This window comes from Neoarius graeffei, chromosome 17, assembly GCF_027579695.1.
Source record: "Neoarius graeffei isolate fNeoGra1 chromosome 17, fNeoGra1.pri, whole genome shotgun sequence".
In the NCBI taxonomy this organism is placed as follows: domain Eukaryota; kingdom Metazoa; phylum Chordata; class Actinopteri; order Siluriformes; family Ariidae; genus Neoarius; species Neoarius graeffei.
The window spans coordinates 42,197,489-42,214,985 of NC_083585.1; the positions used below are offsets into that span (position 1 = coordinate 42,197,489).

At 44.0% G+C, this 17,497-nt stretch overlaps 2 protein-coding genes across 2 annotated transcripts in view; both read left to right on the plus strand.

Moving 5' to 3' along the window:
- Positions 1 to 682: 682 nt before the first annotated feature.
- On the plus strand, positions 683 to 4,823 carry sostdc1a (sclerostin domain containing 1a). The gene is made up of 2 exons (XM_060898141.1): positions 683 to 1,014; positions 3,853 to 4,823. Exons 1-2 carry the CDS (start codon positions 807 to 809, stop codon positions 4,278 to 4,280), a joined length of 636 nt encoding a protein of 211 aa, XP_060754124.1. The 5' UTR covers positions 683 to 806; the 3' UTR covers positions 4,281 to 4,823.
- Positions 4,824 to 7,310: 2,487 nt separating this feature from the next.
- crppa (CDP-L-ribitol pyrophosphorylase A) overlaps positions 7,311 to 17,497 on the plus strand; it is an 83,308-nt gene continuing 73,121 nt past the window's right edge. The window contains exon 1 of the mRNA XM_060898142.1: positions 7,311 to 7,699. Coding sequence (XP_060754125.1) covers positions 7,551 to 7,699 — 149 coding nt within the window. The 5' untranslated portion in view covers positions 7,311 to 7,550. The remainder of the gene's footprint in view (positions 7,700 to 17,497) is intronic.

The window sequence follows — 17,497 nt, forward strand, 5'->3', positions numbered from 1 at the left end:
CGAGGGCCTTTCTGTGCAGAGTTTGCATGTTCTCCCCGTGTCCGCGTGGGTTTCCTCCGGGTGCTCCGGTTTCCCCCACAGTCCAAAGACATGCAGGTTAGGTTAACTGGTGACTCTAAATTGACCGTAGGTGTGAATGTGAGTGTGAATGGTTGTCTGTGTCTATGTGTCAGCCCTGTGATGACCTGGCGACTTGTCCAGAGTGTACCCCGCCTTTCGCCCGTAGTCAGCTGGGATAGGCTCCAGCTTGCCTGCGACCCTGTAGAACAGGATAAAGCGGCTAGAGATAATGAGATGAGATGAGACATTTTGGCACAAAATTGATTCCATACAAAAGTGGCTTCAATAAAGAGTGAGATAAAAATAATCCCAGAAGGCTATGTTGGATATCTGGAGTGGGTTTATGCACCGTGATTTTATTTTGCTTTACTATTTTCTGCTCCCATACATGACCTAGTTTTTTTTTTTTTTACGGCCGACGTCAAATAGCTCAGTCACATCAGGCCAGATGTCCAAAACCGCACACAGTATCCCATGGTGGCGTTTTGTTAATAGGCGTCCTCTGGATTTGGGCTTAGGGCGTGGCCTGGGTTCACCTCAAAGCATGGAGTGCCGGAATCCGAGTGGGCGTGGCCGGGTGCGCAATACGTCGAGCTGTTATTCACCTGAGCCGAGGCGTATATAAAGTCCAATACATGACGGGTCAAGTTGAGTCGAGACTGCAGCTTCATCATCATCATCATCATCCTCTTCTTCTTCTTCTTCATCTTGGCCAAGCGCGCGGCTGAATCCCTTTTCCCAGAGCCATGCGCGTGCACATGGATGAATCGCGCAACCTCCTGTTTCTGTTGTGCGTTTTAATGAAGACCAGCACTACTATGAAGAACGATGCTACGGAGATTGTGTATCCCCGCATGGCCGAGGATCCCGCGGAAGAGCCCGCGGATGAAGCGGCTCTGAATCGCGCGCGCGGTGGAGGCAGAGGGTCCGAGAGCGCGCCGCGGGATCGAGCCGGTGAGTGCACGCGCGTCTCATCAGTGCTCTCTTCACACACTCCTTAGGGCAGCGGTTCTCACAGTGGGGGCCAGGGACCCCCAGGGGTCCATAAAGCATAGCCAGAAGGGATCCGTGATTTGTTTGTTTGTTTGTTTGTTTGTTTGTTTGTTTGTTTGTTTTTGGAAGTGGTAGAAATCATAACCTACAAAGTTATGACTGTGTACACTACCGTTCAAAAGTTTAGGGTCACCCAGACAATTTTGTGTTTTCCATGAAAAGTCACACTTTTATTTACCACCATAAATTGTAAAATGAATAGAAAATATAGTCAAGACATTTTTCTGGCCATTTTGAGCATTTAATCGACCCCACAAATGTGATGCTCCAGAAACTCAATCTGCTCAAAGGAAGGTCAGTTTTATAGCTTCTCTAAAGAGCTCAACTGTTTTCAGCTGTGCTAACATGATTGTACAAGGGTTTTCTAATCATCCATTAGCCTTCTGAGGCAATGAGCAAACACATTGTACCATTAGAACACTGGAGTGAGAGTTGCTGGAAATGGGCCTCTATACACCTATGGAGATATTGCACCAAAAACCAGACATTTGCAGCTAGAATAGTCATTTAGCACATTAGCAATGGATAGAGTGGATTTCTGATTAGTTTAAAGTGATCTTCATTGAAAAGAACAGTGCTTTTCTTTCAAAAATAAGGACATTTCAAAGTGACCCTAAACTTTTGAACGGTAGAGTATATTTAGGGGTCCAAGCACCAAAGTCAACTCAAATCTAAATATCTTCCATCAGAGGAAGGTTCAGGTTTAGAAAGCTGTCTGGCTTCAAAAATAAATAATTTTGGAAAATTTTAATAATGTTCAAGAAATCCATACTGAAGGGGCGTCTGGCTACATAAATTTGACTTAAAGTAAAAAATATTAGATTAGACTAGATTAGATAGAACTTTATTGATCCCTTTGGGAGGGTTCCCTCAGGGAAATTAAAATTCCAGCAGCATCATTACAGGATAAACAGAGAATAGAAAATAGAGAAAAAACTTCTAGATAAATTAAATATTTACATATACAAATATAAAAAGAATAAGATATGGGGAAGAGAGGAAGTAGTGGGGGGGAAAGGAGCCAGCAGGAGAGATATTGCACTTTATATTGCACATTGTCCAGTATTGCTTTTTGTCAGGCTAGGCTGCTGCTCCTTCCCGTCCTCTGTCCTCCTGTTCCCCCTCCTCCCCCCAGAGAGGAGTTGTACAGTCTGATGGCGTGAGGGACAAAGGAGTTTTTAAGTCTGTTCGTCCTGCACTTGGGAAGGAGCATTCTGTCACTGAACAGGCTCCTCTGAACCCACAGGGGTCTATTGCCTGGAGGTTGGTGATATTGTTTGTTTTTGCTTTGCTCCCCCCTGCCCCTCTTTTCAAACTGGCCTTATTGTGGCGGAGATCATGATCAGTGACTAAGTCATTATCGTTATACGCCCAGCTGCTTCCTGGAGTTGAATAAGCGCAACGATGCAAGATAAACACAGTTTAAACATTTCCAACGTCGGTTTAAATGAAGTCAGTTTTATATGATGCAAATTGTTTGGAATGTACGTTTTTTGACGCAGCGTAACTGGGTTGGGATGGCGCCAATAAATAAATAAATATAATCGTTCATATTTGCCTGCGTACCTAATATCTGAACAGTTACATAATGGCGATAAAATAAATCTGTACTGTGATTTATAAGCGGGTCCGAGGACATTTTTTGGAAGGGTTCCCTAGTCGGAGGGTTTGTGAACCTCTGTCTTAGGGTGCTATGGACACAGGTGGAACTTGGATTAAAAGAAACTTGGAGGAAAGGAAGAAAAAAGCCAATTAGCTTAATCTAATTAGGACAGTAAGGTTTTTTTTATTTTTATTTTTTGATCGTAATACTTCGATTGTAGTCAAGACTTTCACTGTATCATTAATCTGCGATGATAAGTTCAGAGAATCTAACAGTTATTTACGAGCTAAAAACCACTCCTGCTGTTCTATCAAACCGACTTCGCTCATTTCTAATCGCAACGTTCAGTTTCTCCCACCACTTTTAAAGTTTACCCATGTTGTCAGATATAAAGTGACTATCTCAGTGAGGTTCTGAATGAGTGAATAAGTGTATATGGATGGATGACACACTCTTTTGGCATGCACCCATGTTCACTGGCAAAGATGAGAGAATTCAGAGCACAATACCTGCTGACTGAATCCTGTCAGGCTGTGTGAATGGTGCTGCATCTCAGTTGCTCATGTCTCCGGTCAGCACCGTGTTCGTCTTGAATCCCTGCTACCTGAAGCGGGGAGAAAGAAAGGCCTGTCCGCTCTCCATTCATCACACGCTGTCATAGAGAAGGGGGCTCATTGTTGCTGAGGTGTGTGTGTATGTGTGCTTGGTGAAAGCAGCTTGGCTTGGGTTGCGCTGTCAGGTGGTGTAGCCCGAGGGGAGAGGAATGTTCATAGTATCAACAGCAGCGCTAATCAAACAATGGATTAGACTTTTACACAACATTCCTTTGTGCGTTAAACCATTTCCTCATATGCTATAGAAAGGCATGTAGGTGGGGCAGTGATACAAAGTGAAACTGTATAATGAATGCATTCAACTTTGTTCATATGCATACCACGACTGTGCTTGATTTCTGTGTAACCCATAACAGCTTTTCTGTATAGCTAATAGGATCTCACTCACTGGTTATATATTGAATTCCAAGTGTATATGGGTAAATATTTCATAACATTGCACTATGATGGACTTCATATGTCATATGATTAGGCTAGTAGGTATAAAATGTCTAAAAATTGCTCCTCACTGTCTAATTCCAGATCCAGGGCCGATGGGTTGCAGAGAACTGCGCTCTACGAAGTACATCTCGGACGGCCAGTGCACCAGTATCAACCCCATTAAAGAGCTGGTGTGTGCAGGAGAGTGCCTCGCTGCCCAGATGCTCCCCAACTGGATAGGTGGATATGGTAAAAAGCCGAGGAGCCGCCGGGGCAGCCAGGACTGGCGTTGCGTCAATGACAAGACCCGCACCGAACGCATTCAGCTGCAGTGCCAGGATGGCAGCACCAGGACCTACAAGATCACAGTGGTGACCGGCTGCAAGTGCAAACGTTACCTGAAACAGCACAATGAATCAGCAAACAAGTCTGAGAGCATCACTCAACGTCAGCAGATCCACAAGCCCAAAAGCAAGCGGAAGCATCGAAATAGAAAAGTGAACGGGAATTGGCACGAGTCGGAGTCCTGAGCCATCGGGCTCTGAATGAAAAGAAAAAAAAAAAGACTCTGGACTACCTGTGAAAGAAGGACTGCAGAGCTGAAGAGCTCAGGAGTAGAGCACATTGATTATCAGGATAACATGTTGAATGGAAACTGATGGCTATTCCAGACGTAGTGGCTTCAGATCAAACTCAGCCTCCAGCAAAGTGCCATACAATCACTGCTCGTGCTTCCTATACTATCCATACCGACTTTATGCCAGAGTTTGGCATTTCAGTATATTGAAAATATCACCTGACCATGACTGTCTCTCTGTGAGAAATCATAGCACTGGCTATACTCTCCATCGAAAGCCAGATGACCCTGAATATCTCGTGTTTGAGAACAATATAGCTGTGTAAATAAAGTAAATACAGTCTGTGTGTGTAATGTGTGTAAATATAAAGCATTTAAATATGTAACTGCAAGATATTTAGTTACTGTTAGCAAGTATACATTGATGTAATATATTTTATATTGATGTTCTCATCATGTGGGTCATCTAATCCTTCATATACGTGTTGTAATTTTATACAGGCATTATATTGCACTATTTGATATGATGGCAATTTCACTGTTTTTGTGTAAAAGTATTAAATGGTCATAATTTGGATACATGTCATTTTTTTGGTCTGTTTTCTTTGGTCTTCTTCCCTTTTAAATTGTCAGTTTGCAACACATTAACGGTTGCCATTATGCATAACCTACACAAAGATCATACACACTTATTAAACATTGAATCTACATTACAGGCATTTAGCAGATGCTCTGATCCAGAGCAATGTAGAACATACGCAGCCTGGGGAGCAGTTCGGGGTTAGGTTCCTTGCTCAAGGGCACTTCAGACATTCCTGCTGGTCCGGGGAGTCGAACCGGCGACCAGCGGATCTAGACATAAGAGATCTGAATTCAGTTTGTGAAATATTTTCATCCATCCCGTCCTACAGGGTCGCAGGCAAGCTGGAGCCTATCCCAGCTGACTATGGGCGAGAGGCGGGGTACACCCTGGACAAGTCGCCAGGTCATCACAGAGCTTCATATGTACATCTTATACCTATTGAGAATTAACCAGCTATGTTTTCCTAAATACTTAGTGTTTGTGTATACAGTGGTGTAGTGGTTAGCACGGTCACCTCACAGCAAAAAGGTTCTGGGTTCGAACCCAGAGGCCGGCGAGGGCCTTTCTGTGTGGAGTTTGCATGTTCTCCCCGTGTCTGCGTGGGTTTCCTCCGGGTGCTCCGGTTTCCCCCCACAATCCAAAGACGTAGGTTAGGTTAATGTGGGACGGTCTTGGGCTGAGGTGCCCTTGAGCGAGGCACCTAACCCTGGGCGCTGTTAGCATAGCTGCCCACTGCTCTGGGTATGTGTGTGTGTTCACTGCTTCAGATGGGTTAAATGCAGAGAGGAAATTTCACAAGTGTGTGATGAATAAAGTTGTGCTTTCTTTTTCTTCTTCTTTACTAGTACACTAAGAGCTCATTCATTCGTTTTCTCATCTCATCTCATTATCTCTAGCCGCTTTGTCCTGTTCTACAGGGTCGCAGGCAAGCTGGAGCCTATCCCAGCTGACTACGGGTGAAAGGCGGGGTACACCCTGGACAAGTCGCCAGGTCATCACAGGGCTGACACATAGACACAGACAACCATTCACACTCACATTCACACCTACGCTCAATTTAGAGTCACCAGTTAACCTAACCTGCATGTCTTTGGACTGTGGGGGAAACCCGAGCACCTGGAGGAAACCCATGCGGACACGAGGAGAACATGCAAACTCCACACAGAAAGGCCCTCGCCAGCCACGAGGCTCGAACCCAGGACCTTCTTGCTGTGAGGCGACAGCGCTAACCACTACACCACCGTGCCGCCCTCATTCGTTTTCTATACCACTTATTCATTACGGGTCAGGGTGAGCCGGAGACAATCCCAGCTGACACTGGATGAGACAGGTTGTCAGTTTATTAGGGCGAACATAGAGACCTATGGGAAATTTAGAGTAGCCAGTTGACCTCATCCGTATGTATTTGGACTTGGAGGAAACAGGCACAAGGAGATCATGCAAACTCTACACCCTGGCAGGTTCGAACCCAGAACTTGCTTGCTGTGAGGTGACTATTCAGAGAGAATCCTTTATTTTTATTTTTTATTTTTGAAAGACGGCAACAGAACACTAACAGGCAGCACCATCTCACATCTTATCATTATCCACATTATAACATCACTGTGTTGGCTTCATCGTTGCTCTATAATTCATGATACTTAAGAAATCTAGGCAACATACCCTCAACATTATAATATTTATTAAATGAATATGATTTAACAGCGGGCGGCACAGTGGTGTAGTGGTTAGCGCTGTCGCCTCACAGCAAGAAGGTCCGGGTTCGAGCCCCGTGGCCGGCGAGGGCCTTTCCGTGTGGAGTTTGCATGTTCTCCCCGTGTCCGCGTGGGTTTCCTCCGGGTGCTCCGGTTTCCCCCACAGTCCAAAGACATGCAGGTTAGGTTAACTGGTGACTCTAAATTGACCGTAGGTGTGAATGTGAGTGTGAATGGTTGTCTGTGTCTATGTGTCAGCCCTGTGATGACCTGGCGACTTGTCCAGGGTGTACCCCGCCTTTCGCCCGTAGTCAGCTGGGATAGGCTCCAGCTTGCCTGCGACCCTGTAGAACAGGATAAAGCGGCTAGAGATAATGAGATGAGATGAGATGAGATGAGATGATTTAACAGCAGTAAGAGACCTCTGGGATGGCAGATGCCACTCTGTGCCACCCATGTAACCACGCCCCTTTTATAATTAATAATAATTCATAACAACGAGTAGTCATCTGTCGAAATTATATGCGGTTTGAGGACTAGTAGAATATATTTCTTTAATAATAATAATAAAACTCCATTAAAATGGCATGCTGGGACATTTAGCTCCCTGAGGTGTTATAACCGCTTGTGCTTTGCTACCATGCTAAAGCTAAAGTAGCACAGGCGTCTCTGTAAAGGCTGAATCCCAAATGGCTTCCTACTGCCTTTATAGTGCACTACACAGGCTGCAGATGGTATTATTTCATCGCTCCTGAAGTGAACAACTACAGGGAGTTCGGAGTTATATGGAACTAAGTTTGAATGCTGTCCGTTCTGGTTATTTAAAGCTATTTAGAGTTATGTTTGCTGGTTGGATTAGCCGACTAGCTTCGGGTTAAAGAGGGAAGAGCGGCGGCCTGGCGATCCGGGGCTTTTCCTGAAATTCGAATCCGACCACTGTGAGGGAATGACGGGGCGCGATGCCGTGGGTTTCCCGGTGGCGGTGGTTCTGCCGGCTGCAGGTTGTGGTGAAAGGACAGGGCTGCCGACCCCCAAACAGTTCTGTACCTTCCTCAACAGACCACTTATCAGCTTCACCATGGAAACTTTTGAAAGGTATCTCCATAGCAAGCTGATATTTCTCATTCAGACCTTCCTGAGCCACGCTGTGAGAGAAACCAGTGAGATGAGGTTATTAACACCAGCATCTCATTTCACATGTTTAAAGCATGTGTCTGTGAAATCCAGACCTGTGGTGTGTGTTTTAAGTTGATGTAAGCGCAATGCATTCTGGGTTACGTAGTTTCTACAGTCTGTGAGCCAAAATCCACAGCAAGGCATGCTTATTTGGGCCACATCATCACCTAGTGACTAGACTCGATTACTACTTTTGCAAACCACTAGTAAAGATAAGCAAATATGTGCCAGGAATCAAGTGTGGATATACGTAGTAGTGGGGATGGGTGTGCCGGGGCGGCACGGTGGTGTAGTGGTTAGCGCTGTCGCCTCACAGCAAGAAGGTCCGGGTTCGAGCCCCGTGGCCGACGAGGGCCTTTCTGTGCGGAGTTTTTGCATGTTCTCCCCATGTCCGTGTGGGTTTCCTCCGGGTGCTCCGGTTTCCCCCACAGTCCAAAGACATGCAGGTTAGGTTAACTGGTGACTCTAAATTGAGCGTAGGTGTGAATGTGAGTGTGAATGGTTGTCTGTGTCTATGTGTCAGCCCTGTGATGACCTGGCGACTTGTCCAGGGTGTACCCCGCCTCTCGCCCGTAGTCAGCTGGGATAGGCTCCAGCTTGCCTGCGACCCTGTAGAACAGGATAAGCGGCTACAGATAATGAGATGAGATGAGATGAGATGGCTGTGCCAGGCTAGTAATCTCTACTACACAATGAGGTGGTCATATTTGTCTGGGTCATACAATTCTATGTTATATAGCTGACCCGACCCCGGCCCCCCATCACAGTCAGGAACGACAATGTGGCCCCCAGAGAAAAAGTTTGGTGACCCCTGACCTAGTCGTTCAAAGATGAGAGGAAGACATCAGTGTAAGGGTAGTATCTCACTGGGCTGCGACTAGTTTGAGACACAACAATTGCGATAAAATATGCGAATTAGCGAGAATTTTCACTTGGAATCACGCTGAAATTGATATTCGCGTATTTTACCACAATTGTTGTGTCTCCAGCTAGTCGCAGGCTGTCGCAGCCCGGCTTTCCCTCAGCAGGCAGGGAAGTAGAGGAAGCCTCACGGGAACTGACTTGAGAAGGGTTCACGATGGTTTTGCAGCTATTTTGAGAGAAATTTTGTCGCACGAATTTTTTGAACATGTTCAAAATTTCAGCGACGAAGGAGCGACACTTTGCGACTCATGCGAGGAACTTGAGAAGCCCTGCGAATGTTTCAAGACACTTTTGAAGCTCTCTCGCGGATGACGTTCACAATTTGTCGTAAGCTGTCGAGCCTGCGACTAGTTGGAGACGCAACAATTGCAATAAAATATGCAAATTAGCGAGAATTTTCACTTGGAATCACACTGAATTGATATTCGCATATTTTACCACAATTGTTGTGTCTCCAACTAGTCGCAGGCTGTCTCAGCCCAGTGAGATACTGGCTCGCACTTCCTGTCTCAACTTGCACTTCCTGTCTCACGGAAACTGACTTGAGAAGGGTTCGCGACAGCTTTGCGACACCAGCGAAGCATTTGTGGCTATTTTGAGAGAAATTTTGTCGCACGAATTTTTTGAACATGTTCAAAATTTCAGTGATGAAGGAGCGACACTTTGCGACTCATGCGAGGAAATTGAGAAGCCCCGCGAATGTTTCAAGACACTTTTGAAGCTCTCTCGCGGATGACGTTCACAATTTGTCGTAAGCTGTCGAGCCTGCGACTAGTTGGAGACGCAACAATTGCGATAAAATATGCAAATTAGCGAGAATTTTCACTTGGAATCGCATTGAATTGATATTCGCATATTTTACCACAATTGTTGTGTCTCCAACTAGTCGCAGGCTGTCTCAGCCCAGTGAGATACTGGCTCGCACTTCCTGTCTCAACTTGCACTTCCTGTCTCACGGAAACTGACTTGAGAAGGGTTCGCGACAGCTTTGCGACACCAGCGAAGCATTTGTGGGTATTTTGAGAGAAATTTTGTCACACGAATTTTTTGAACATGTTCAAAATTTCAGTGATGAAGGAGCGACACTTTGCGACTCATGCGAGGAAATTGAGAAGCCCCGCGAATGTTTCAAGACGCTTTTGAAACTCTGTCGCGAATGATATTCGCAATTTGTCGCAAGCTGTCGCATCCCAGTGAGATACTACCCTTAAGGGTTCAGTCAAGTCAAGTTTGTTTGTATAGCACTTTTAACAATAGATATTGTCCCAAAGCAGCTTTACAGAATCTGAATAACCCAAGACATGAGCCAATTTTATCCCTCATCTATCCCCAATGAGCAAGCCTGTGGCGACAGTGGCAAGGAAAAACTCCCTCAGACGACATGAGGAAGAAACCTCGAGAGATCCCAAAAGGGAACCCATCCTCATTTGGGCACCAACAGACAACATGACTACAACATTAACAGTTTTAACATGAAGTCAGTTTCGTTGATGTTATAACTCTTCATTGATGGAAACTTGAGTGCAAAACTGTTCATGACAACTGCAGTCCTAAAGTTAGCAAGTCAGCTGTAGTCCTCAGCATTACTGTAAGTGTCCAGAGCGTCTTCCAAGTGTGACTTTCAACTGTCCGTATGGGGCCGTCCTCTACAGGAGCGATGTGATGAGACTCCAACCAGACACAGGGCATCAGGATGGATTAGGCAGGTCCGGGGAGCAGAAGAGGTCAGAATCTCGATCCCAGGATTGGCGTGTAACTCAGAGGGACAGATTTTTTTTGGGGGGAGAGAAAACACAGGTAGTTAGGTATGCCCAATGTCACCTGAATAAGTAGGAACAGTATACATATTGCACTGAGTACAAGCAGGGACTCCGGCAAAACTAACTATGACAGCATAACTAAAAGGGGAGAGCCAGAAGGTAACACAGGCATGAGGGAGCCCCGGGACATAAAGCAGCAGCCACGACACCATCAACAAACTCGAGTGAGCAAGCGAGTGCTCTATTTAGGGCATCCACATCAGATCCATCCATTATCCGCAACCGCTTATCCTGTTCTACAGGGTCACGGGAAAGCTGGATCCTATCCCAACTGACTACGGGCGAAAGGCGGGGTACACCCTGGACAAGTCGCCAGGTCATCACAGGGCTGACACATAGACACAGACAACCATTCACACTCTCATTCACACCTACGGTCAATTTAGAGTCACCAGTTAACCTCACCTGCATGTCTTTGGACTGTGGGGGAAACCGGAGCACCCGGAGGAAACCCACGCGGACACGGGGAGAACATGCAAACTCCACACAGAAAGGCCCTCGCCAGCCACTGGGCTCGAGCCCCGAACCTTCTTGCTGTGAGGCGACAGTGCTGTCCACATCAGATTATTAAAATAATATTTATTGGCTGGTGTTGTGTGTTTTTATATCAAATACACTCCATTCATCTAGCACGAGAGTTGAAGAAGAGTTCACTATCATGCTAGCTGAATGGAATATATCTGATATACCACGAAAACAGCTATTATTGTTACCTCGCCCAGGACGGAGTGAGGTATTGTTTTCGGTGGGGTTTCTTTGTCTTTTTTGTTTGTTTGTTTTGTTAGCAACATTACAGGAAACCGGCTGGACCAATCTTCATGAAACTTTCAGGATAGATGCACATTGATCTCAAATAGACCCTCCAACATTTTGAGGGTCATCCGGTCAAAGTCACCAAAAAGGTCTAAATCGTTTTTGGTGCAAATGGTGTCCCAATGTCCCGAATATGTCCCAAATCACTCCTTACTCACTACATGGTGGACTATATAGTCAGGTCGCCATTTTCTAATGCTGTCCGAATGTATAGTGAGCATTATTACACCCTATATAGTACACTCAGAGTATCTCACAATGCATCACGAAAAGTAGTGCCACGGCAAAGAAGTAGTTTTACCATGTAATTCATAAGCTTACTATATAGTCCTCTATATAGTAATTCCCTGTATAGTGAGTAGGGTGTAGTGAACGAGTGAGTGATTTAGGACACAACGTTTATAACCAATCAGCACTTGGACTGATCAAGTTCGATTACCCGTTCTATTTCTTGACAAACTTTTGGAATTAATCAGAACTAGAAACGAAATAAGAGAAACCTCGTTATAACTTCGTAGTATCGGGAGATAATCAACAGATCAAAAGATAAATGAAATTCACCTCGTGGTTCGCCAAGGCTACAGATTCGATATCAAGTAAGTGGTGTTTATTTTAAGAAAATTCACCTTTTGATTATAACAGCAGGGATGAGAGTTTTCCGGTTTTCGGCGGATTTCCACTTTTTCCGAGTAAAAATCGACCTTTTTATATTATGCCAAATCCGTTGAGAATTTTTTTTTCATTTATTGAGGGGGGGTTGGGGTATGTTCCTTCGTGATACTCAAGCGTAATTCATTCCTACGACAATGTTACATGTTTACATTTTCGCCATCTTTAGTCTCGCTAAGTCTCGCGGTAGAATACGTGTTCTCTACAATGTAATTGGCCAAAACATTGATGGCGAGAGCATGATAGCCAATCATAACAGTTCTTACAAAAGTACCCACATCCGTTCTATTTTATCGAAACTTGCACATGTTCATCGTCGCTGCTCTTCAAAAATACGTTTCTCTTTCGTGTCGGCTTTTTTACTCAAAATGCCGAATACAATTGACAAGCGAGACGAAGCGAAGGTACGTGAAATCGATGATGGTATAAAAAACAAGTTTAGGTGGGATTGGTTGGATTGTAAAGTTACGATAACTTCAGTAGATGGCAAGCATGAACCCGTGTCTGTTACCATCGGCGATTTCGTTAAGAAACTCGACATCGCAGGAAAAGCACTGTGTACTGTGTGTGATGATGGTGCGGTTAACTACCGATCAAGAAGACTGAAAGCATTTGAGAGCCACGCTGTAACCGCAAAACATCGGAAGCAGGCATTTTTATTGAAGAGCAATTATTCATTATCGAGTGCTTTTCAATTGAGGACATATGGTAGGGAGAAAAGGTCAGTCACCCTAAGAAATTTTATTTAATATACAACCCCGATTCCAAAAAAGTTGGGACAAAGTACAAATTGTAAATAAAAACGGAATGCAATAATTTACAAATCTCAAAAACTGATATTGTATTCACAATAGAACATAGACAACATATCAAATGTCGAAAGTGAGACATTTTGAAATTTCATGCTAAATATTGGCTCATTTGAAATTTCATGACAGCAACACATCTCAAAAAAGTTGGGACAGGGGCAATAAGAGGCTGGAAAAGTTAAAGGTACAAAAAAGGAACAGCTGGAGGAGCAAATTGCAACTCATTAGGTCAATTGGCAATAGGTCATTAACATGACTGGGTATAAAAAGAGCATCTTGGAGTGGCAGCGGCTCTCAGAAGTAAAGATGGGAAGAGGATCACCAATCCCCCTAATTCTGCGCCGACAAATAGTGGAGCAATATCAGGAGTTCGACAGTGTAAAATTGCAAAGAGTTTGAACATATCATCATCTACAGTGCATAATATCATCAAAAGATTTAGAGAATCTGGAAGAATCTCTGTGCGTAAGGGTCAAGGCCGGAAAACCATACTGGGTGCCCGTGATCTTCGGGCCCTTAGACGGCACTGCATCACATACAGGCATGCTTCTGTATTGGAAATCACAAAATGGGCTCAGGAATATTTCCAGAGAACATTATCTGTGAACACAATTCACCGTGCCATCCGCCGTTGCCAGCTAAAACTCTATAGTTCAAAGAAGAAGCCGTATCTAAACATGATCCAGAAGCGCAGACGTCTTCTCTGGGCCAAGGCTCATTTAAAATGGACCATGGCAAAGTGGAAAATTGTTTTGTGGTCAGGCGAATCAAAATTTGAAGTTCTTTATGGAAATCAGGGACGCCGTGTCATTCAGACTAAAGAGGAGAAGGACGACCCAAGTTGTTATCAGCGCTCAGTTCAGAAGCCTGCATCTCTGATGGTATGGGGTTGCATTAGTGCGTGTGGCATGGGCAGCTTACACATCTGGAAAGACACCATCAATGCTGAAAGGTATATCCAGGTTCTAGAGCAACATATGCTCCCATCCAGACGACGTCTCTTTCAGGGAAGACCTTGCATTTTCCAACATGACAATGCCAAGCCACATACTGCATCAATTACAGCATCATGGCTGCGTAGAAGAAGGGTCCGGGTACTGAACTGGCCAGCCTGCAGTCCAGATCTTTCACCCATAGAAAACATTTGGCGCATCATAAAACGGAAGATACGACAAAAAAGACCTGACAGTTGAGCAACTAGAATCCTACATTAGACAAGAATGGGTTAACATTCCTATCCCTAAACTTGAGCAACTTGTCTCCTCAGTCCCCAGACGTTTACAGACTGTTGTAAAGAGAAAAGGGGATGTCTCACAGTGGTGAACATGGCCTTGTCCCAACTTTTTTGAGATGTGTTGTTGTCATGAAATTTAAAATCACCTAATTTTTCTCTTTAAATGATACATTTTCTCAGTTTAAACATTTGATATGTCATCTATGTTCTATTCTGAATAAAATATGGAATTTTGAAACTTCCACATCATTGCATTCCGTTTTTGTTTATAATTTGTACTTTGTCCCAACTTTTTTGGAATCGGGGTTGTATGAACATTTTGATAATTAATAGAACTTAAGTTTAATGCGAATTTAGTTTGTCGTTGTTGTCGAACATGAATTATAACCGTACCCTTGAATGTAGAATGTGATTTTATTTTGAATTCAAACAATACTCCTATTGATTTGATCCACATTTTCATGTAAATATATAAAAAAGACAACAGATATTTTTTATCTACTACAGCTCAGATTGCAGGAAAAGTGGTTTGTAAGGCCTTATTTTTCAAAATTTTCCTGAGGGGATATCCCTCCCAGCAGCGCTCGAAACTAACGGTGTCCCGATGTCCCGGGGACCATAAAAAATGTCATCGGGACACAAAATTATCATATCTGGGACAATCCCGGGACAATGGAAAAAAAACAGATCTAGAAAAAAGTTCTACATTAATATTATTTACAAAGCCGTAACACATACGTAGACATTCACCTAATTTGTCAATTTTAATTTTAAAACGTTAACAGCGAAAAATACATAGTAGCTACACTTTCGATGCACCTGCATCCGTAGGCTACAGAGCAGCGCATTCTGTTCTAGAATCTTCGGCCGCATTATATGGACTTGGAATGGAATTGCTACCGCACACGCTGCGCCGACTCTTGCCAGAACAAAAATGCTGAAGTGGTTGAAGCGGACCGACCGCGGGGAAGAAACTGAAAGCCCAGACATAACGTCTCCGGGACCTTCAGGATCCAAAGCGTCATCGCCTGGTCTGCAGGCAACGCTATATAACGTGTCTAACACTGTTAGACACGTTATAAAATACAACAGGAATGATGTGGATGATATTGACGGAAGATAGCGTTCAACAGAATAAGTGAGTTTTCTTGGTGTCTTTCTAGTTCAGAAAGTTTAGTCAGTCAGCAGCACAACTAGGCTCGGACCCTGGCACTATGTTGATATTGCTAACATTTGCACCCACGCTTCGGCAGCGAAAGTTCATAAAATGGATAACGGAAAGTTCATAAAATGGATAACGGAAAGTTCATAAAATGGATAACGGAAAGTTCATAAAATGGATAACGGAAAGTTCATAAAAATGGATAACGGAAAGTTCATAAAAATGGATAACGGTAATGGTGAAAATTATAAGTTGGCCTTATAAGTGCCAACAGATATTCAAGGTATAAGTAGATGAAATGAACATAAAAGGGGTCTTATTTTCAACTAAAGTGTACTGCAGATGTCGGGAGTTGAAACATTTTCTGAATGAGCTAGTTGGCCCCTTTAAATAAACGGGTATCTATTCATACAGTGAGATCGCCAAAGTTTAATAAACTGAAAATGCAATAACTGTAATTTTGAAGTAGATGATGTATAGGACATGTGTCGCTTGTGTCTTGTGACTTATTGTAAAAATGATATAAGGGGTTCAAAATCGCATAGTTACAAATATAATAGTAACTTCATATGATGGGCGGCACGGTGGTGTAGTGGTTAGCGCTGTCGCCTCACAGCAAGAAGGTCCTGGGTTCGAGCCCCGTGGCCGGCGAGGGCCTTTCTGTGTGGAGTTTGCATGTTCTCCCCGTGTCCGCGTGGGTTTCCTCCGGGTGCTCCGGTTTCCCCCACAGTCCAAAGACATGCAGGTTAGGTTAACTGGTGACTCTAAATTGAGCGTAGGTGTGAATGTGAGTGTGAATGGTTGTCTGTGTCTATGTGTCAGCCCTGTGATGACCTGGCGACTTGTCCAGGGTGTACCCCGCCTTTCGCCCGTGGTCAGCTGGGATGGGCTCCAGCTTGCCTGCGACCCTGTAGGGCAGGATAAAGCGCTAGAGATAATGAGATGAGATGAGACTTCATATGATAATATTAACCACTGGTTATTTCAGAGAGGAAAAAAATGGGGACACTATTGCTTCCATTCGGGACAATACAACACAGAATTCGGGACCACTGGGGGACACAAAGAAAAAAAGTTAATTTCGAGCCCTGCCTCCCAGACCCCGTTGGCTCTGGGTGCCTTCATCGCCCTCGCATACCTTTATCCTGTTTTCTGCTTTTTTGATGACCACCCACTCTCGTCCCTGTAACAGCTTTTGTTTGGTCCTTCTGAAAAGTCAGATAAAAAGTTTTGTAAGGGCTTTTTGGCAGATATTTAGAGTCTTTACATTACACTTATGAAGCAAAATGTTCTCATTCGTATTAGTGACCTTGAAAGAACAGAGACCACACTTGTGAGATTGAATCAGTTGTTATAACACTAAAATAAGTGCTACTGGGCGAGGTTTGTTTGCCTGGCAACACTTGTTATTATAATACATTCCTTTCAGGTGTTCAACACATCTTTCTCTTTCAGAATTCTCTCAAAAGCTTCCGTATTTAACAAAGCAAACCTGGCAGCCGTATTTGTTTACAAATTGTCACAGTCGCTCGCTAGCGCGGAAGTTTTATGTCTCTGACGTTGACATCATGTTGTCTTGACAACCATGCAATATCGTAAACCATATTCAACGCTCGTTCTCCATTGGGTAGAGTGACGTAATACACGTAGGATAAGCGATATGCTAACAATATTGCATGCCGTCAATAGCCTGGCAAGCCAGACTAAATGTGAATATTTAGTCTGGCCTCAATCCATAGACATTTCTGACGGGTGTAGGAGGAACAAACCGCTGTCTTTCAAACTGTCTCTGTGCGTATAGGCCAACGCTCTGACCAATCAGCGCAACAGTGACTGTGACGTAGTCAGAGCGACAGAAAGCAGTGGGGGAGACCTTGAAATAAATAATTTTTCAAAATGCGTATTAATTAATAAACAGGTTCTAGATATTAAGAAGTTTGGAGATAATGACCACAAGTTTGGAGTCTGTACCACATACACTCTTTTTTTTTTCCAAGTGTTTTTCAAGGGTTTGCTTAAACTGTTTTTGAGAGTTTTTATTTAGTGGTGTTTGGTGAAATAATTTCCCTTAAATTTAAAATAACGGGAAAATAAGAAACAATCAAAAAGTAATGTTTCAAAGCTGTTTATTAATTCTTCGTACTGCACAAACTAGCCCCATCCTTTTGGCTACGAGCGGAGCCAGCTGGTAGATCAGACTTTTGCCATAGCCGGTCGGCAAAACGGCGAAAACGTCCTTCTTGAAAAGGAATGAGCGGAGAGCCTCTTCCTGCTCACGTTTCAACG

Bases quoted from the DNA above. Each gene is read 5' to 3' on its own strand.
- sostdc1a (XM_060898141.1), top strand. From the start codon at position 807: ATGCGCGTGCACATGGATGAATCGCGCAACCTCCTGTTTCTGTTGTGC. The intron at 1,015-3,852 runs GTGAGTGCACGC...GTCTAATTCCAG, and splicing joins CGCGCCGCGGGATCGAGCCG to ATCCAGGGCCGATGGGTTGC.